Raw genomic sequence first — 4,163 nt, 5'->3', positions numbered from 1 at the left:
AAACATCCCAAATTTCCTCAGAACCCAAATACAGAAATAGCAAAGCCAAATACTGAAAATACTGAAATTCCTATACATACAAATACTAAGTGAAATAGAAGCTTCTCATAGAGATAAGGGCCGAAACATCAATTGATTGAATCAGGAACTCACCTGAAGTTGAATTTCTGGAAGACGAAAAGTTTGGCGTAAATTCCAACCCTGATTATGACCGATGCTCCTCCTCCTCACATCAAAAACCCAAAACCCAGAACCACCTCCCTTGTCCTTGCTGATGACAAACCCAATATTACACCTTAAACCCCTGCATCATTGAAACCCCAAATCATTGACATACAAAGATTGAAAGTAAACTCAAGAAACTCTTTCAGAATACCCAGCAAATAAATCCTAAATCGAAGAAAAGCAAACATGATCACGACATGCACAAAGTAAATTACCCAAATTCGTGAAACCAGAATGCAAAGGAAGAGGGGGATTGAGAAAAAGACCCGATCTAAATCGAAATCTACCAAATTTAAGGATCCGAAACTCATATGCCCACAAAATAATTGCATGTATCAACATTTTTCTCTCAGTTTATCCACAATCAATAAGTTGCTGATCTTCGATCACCAAAAAAAACAACATGCAACTGCCGATCTTGGCATGCACATCTTCTTCAGGTAGATCGGAAGAGAGGTAGAGAGAGACCGTAGAAGAAACAAAATGGAAAAAATGACTGCAGCAGCACTCTCGAACCACTATATACTAAGGCCAGGGGCAGCCTGGTCAAAAAGGAAAAAGAAGGGACAAAGTTGTAACTGCTCGGCCCTTAACTACAGTAACCCAGCTTTAGTATATAGTAAATTATATATCAAGTTCTTTTTCAAGCGGTGCTGATCGATGAGCTCACCCCGAAATTTATAATACGTGTTGCTTCTTCTCCATGCAACGTTGCTACGTTGCGGAACTCTTACTCTTATAGATTAATTCATTTTTGGATAACAATAAAATGCAAAACGTAGTAAACCTCCTGCTCTAGCTGCTCTATTTCTGTACAAGCTATGGATATCATTAACACACTACTGAACATTGTGCTTCCTCCCATCGGTCTCACCTTGCTGCTCTTCTTTCTTCCACCATATCTGTTTCTCAAGTTCCTCCTTTCGATCATAAGGCCTCTGTTTTGCGAAAACGTGGCCGGAAAAGTCATACTCATAACCGGAGCATCCTCCGGCATAGGCGAGGTATACATGTATACATATCTAGAACCATCATAAACAATATATATGCTTATCTTTGCATGATCATCCATTCATCCATTTTCTTTTATATATAATAATCTATTGTTGGTTTTGATTATTCTTGAAGCATCTGGCATACGAGTACGCTAGCAGAGGTGCTTGTCTAGCTCTTGTTGCCAGAAGAGAACATCGACTCCAACAAGTTGCCAACAGAGCCGTGTCGATTGGCTCACCAGACGTTCTCATCATTCCTGCAGATGTTTCCAAGGTAGAAGATTGTAAGCGCTTTGTTGATGCGACAGTGAATCACTTTGGACGCTGTAAGTCTTGTAGACTCTATCAATAGCTCTATTCCTTTCAATTGTTATCTTCTCAGTTTACACATATATCGCGTTTACCTATGCTTGATCGCAGTGGATCACCTAGTGAATAATGCTGGGATTGCTCCCATCTGCATGTTTGAAGAAACACCTGATGTTACTAAACTAGCACCAGCCATGGTAATTACTCTTCCCACTCATTTTCACACACCTTCAACATTTTGTTAACTGACTACAAATCAAGGAATTGTGAGGAGGAAAATCCAGATGCTTGTAACTTGTAAGCTGTACCTGTGATAAGTGATCAACTTTCTTTGACAGGACGTCAACTTTTGGGGTTCAGTTTACAGCTCTTATTTCGCTATTCCTCACCTTAAACAGAGCCAAGGGAGGATTATAGGGATCTCATCTGCTGCTGGATGGTTGCGCACACCACGTCTAAGCATGTATAGTGTAAGTTAGAACAGTACCAAGCTCAGTACTCAAATCTCTTATTGATAGTTCTAATTCTAAATTGGGTTCAGGCTAGCAAAACAGCAGTGATAAGCTTTTATGAGACTTTGAGAGTCGAAACTGGGGATGAAGTTGGAATAACACTTGTGACTCCAGGGCTAGTTGAATCAGAAATGACTCAAGGAAAGTTCCTGAACAAGGAAGGCCGATTGGTATTAGATCAAGAACTGAGAGATGTAAGCACCTCTTTTGGTTACTGAGCAAAATGGGGTTAATTTAATTCCTCACTTGTGTAAAATTTCAACAATACTCATTAACTTCTGGTTTTGATTCCTGTTTAGGCTGAAATGAGCTTAATGCCTGTACTGCCTGTCAAAGAAGCTGCGGAAGCAATTGTGGACGGTGCCTGCGAAGGAGTAAAATACTTGACAGTACCAGCTTGGGTTAGGCAGTCAATTTACTGGAAAGTGTTTTCACCTGAGACACTGGAGTGGTGTAATCGGATTCTACTAATGAGCCGTTCAGGAGACGAGACAAATACACTGAGTAAGAAGATCCTGGACATTTCTGGCTTAAAGGATTTGGTGTATCCAGACACAATTCAATCTCCTCAGATCAGAGAACACTGATGAAGGACATCTTCTGGTCCAAATAATGTAAGCACATATTGCAGTTACTAAGGTATCTTCCTCGAGGAAGATGGACAATCACTGTAGAGATTTCCTACTTTACAATCTTAATGTAGCCTACAGTCTTGAGCTCTACTACTTTAGTTAAGCTATTATCTAAGAAGCTAAGAATCTTAAGATAGTACCAACCTATTTTAGATGAGGAAATGGCTGACACAAGATTTCAACACCGGAACCTTTCCTGTCATACAAACAAGAACATCAATAACACTCTTTACTCATCTCAATGAGCATTATCCCCTGAAACATTCATGTCCCAAGAAAGAAGACTGAAGTCACTGAACAAACTACAGAGAGAGTATAACCTCAACTAGAGAATTGGGTATTACCTCGAAATATGCAAAGAAAACTTGGAACTGCTTCATATTCTCCTTCAATTTAGACACTGGGGTCTTATCTGGGGAAGAAAGACCGGCATTGACATCCGCGGGAGAATGGCCTAGTCTCTTCTTTGTAACCTGAGAGCACAAAGAGTCGATCAACCCATCAAATTCCAACTAGCATTTGCCCAAGAAGTTTTGTGACTTTGTCTGCCCAAAATCAGAAACAAACACAATGATACTAGCTAGCAATTGATATTCCCATAGCTGGTAGCTAATTAGAGCTTGTAGAAAAGGAATGAAATTAGCATTACCTGAGTTGTAATTAGACCCTAATTGAAATCAATCCAATTCATTTACGGATACATATTTCAGCGTATCGGTCTATCAGAGGCGTATATGGTCGTATCCGATAACATATTCTTAACCTACAAGGCACCGGCTATGCGATGGTATGGCCGGAAAACGTTCTGATACGTATTCGTAAATAAATCTAATCGTGGGGGCATTAATGTCTTTTCATGGTGTTGTCTGATGACTTTCTTTTTTTTGATTGAATGATTTTACATGACTTTTTAATTTACTTTGCAGAAGAAAATTATGGTTTACCTGCAACACATAAGAGCAAATGCACCTATTTTGGATGGATTGGACCAATTTTCAACCTGAGTTAATATATTATTCATTTAAATCATTGCTTGATCTTAGATTCAACAATACAACAATGAGATCAATCTAAGGACCAATTACTATTCACAATTTATAAAAATGTTTTTTAATTGATAAATAATAATTATCTTTTACTTTATGATTGAATTCAATTTCTTTTGGCGAAGGAAGAGATAGATAGGTAAAATGTGTGAAAGATGAAGGATAGTAGTATTATTTTTATTTTTTCAATTTTGTTTGAAAAATAAGTATAAATCTCTTAGAATTGAGTGTAAACCGTCAGATTTCACATGATTTTAATATAAACGGCATATATTAAAGACCTATGATTGTGAAATTTCTTGTCTGCAGCTAATCATGAATGGCCCACATGTGCAAGTTGTTATTGGCAATTAAGAGAAAATCTTACGTGCGACAGCCGTGCCACGTGTCTTGTGCGACCCACTAGTCACACAGCGACACGTTGTTTTTTTTTTTTTTTTTTTT

At 38.3% G+C, this 4,163-nt stretch overlaps 1 protein-coding gene across 1 annotated transcript; it reads left to right on the top strand.

Moving 5' to 3' along the window:
- Positions 1-1,032: 1,032 nt before the first annotated feature.
- Positions 1,033-2,789, top strand: LOC101296282 (hydroxysteroid 11-beta-dehydrogenase 1-like protein-like). The gene is made up of 6 exons (XM_004297474.1): positions 1,033-1,229; positions 1,354-1,546; positions 1,641-1,726; positions 1,868-1,999; positions 2,071-2,235; positions 2,341-2,789. The coding sequence occupies exons 1-6, from the start codon at positions 1,047-1,049 to the stop codon at positions 2,626-2,628; spliced, it is 1,047 nt and encodes a 348-aa protein (XP_004297522.1). The 5' UTR covers positions 1,033-1,046; the 3' UTR covers positions 2,629-2,789.
- Positions 2,790-4,163: the final 1,374 nt, after the last annotated feature.

The sequence above is a fragment of the Fragaria vesca genome, linkage group LG4 (assembly GCF_000184155.1).
Source record: "Fragaria vesca subsp. vesca linkage group LG4, FraVesHawaii_1.0, whole genome shotgun sequence".
Taxonomy (NCBI): domain Eukaryota; kingdom Viridiplantae; phylum Streptophyta; class Magnoliopsida; order Rosales; family Rosaceae; genus Fragaria; species Fragaria vesca.
This window is presented reverse-complemented; position numbering and strand designations above follow the sequence as displayed.

Excerpts from the sequence above, each read along its gene's own strand:
- LOC101296282 (XM_004297474.1), top strand. The coding sequence starts at position 1,047 with ATGGATATCATTAACACACTACTGAACATTGTGCTTCCTCCCATCGGT. Across the intron at positions 1,230-1,353 it reads CATCCTCCGGCATAGGCGAG|CATCTGGCATACGAGTACGC; the intron begins GTATACATGTAT and ends TTATTCTTGAAG. Across the intron at positions 2,236-2,340 it reads TAGATCAAGAACTGAGAGAT|GCTGAAATGAGCTTAATGCC; the intron begins GTAAGCACCTCT and ends ATTCCTGTTTAG.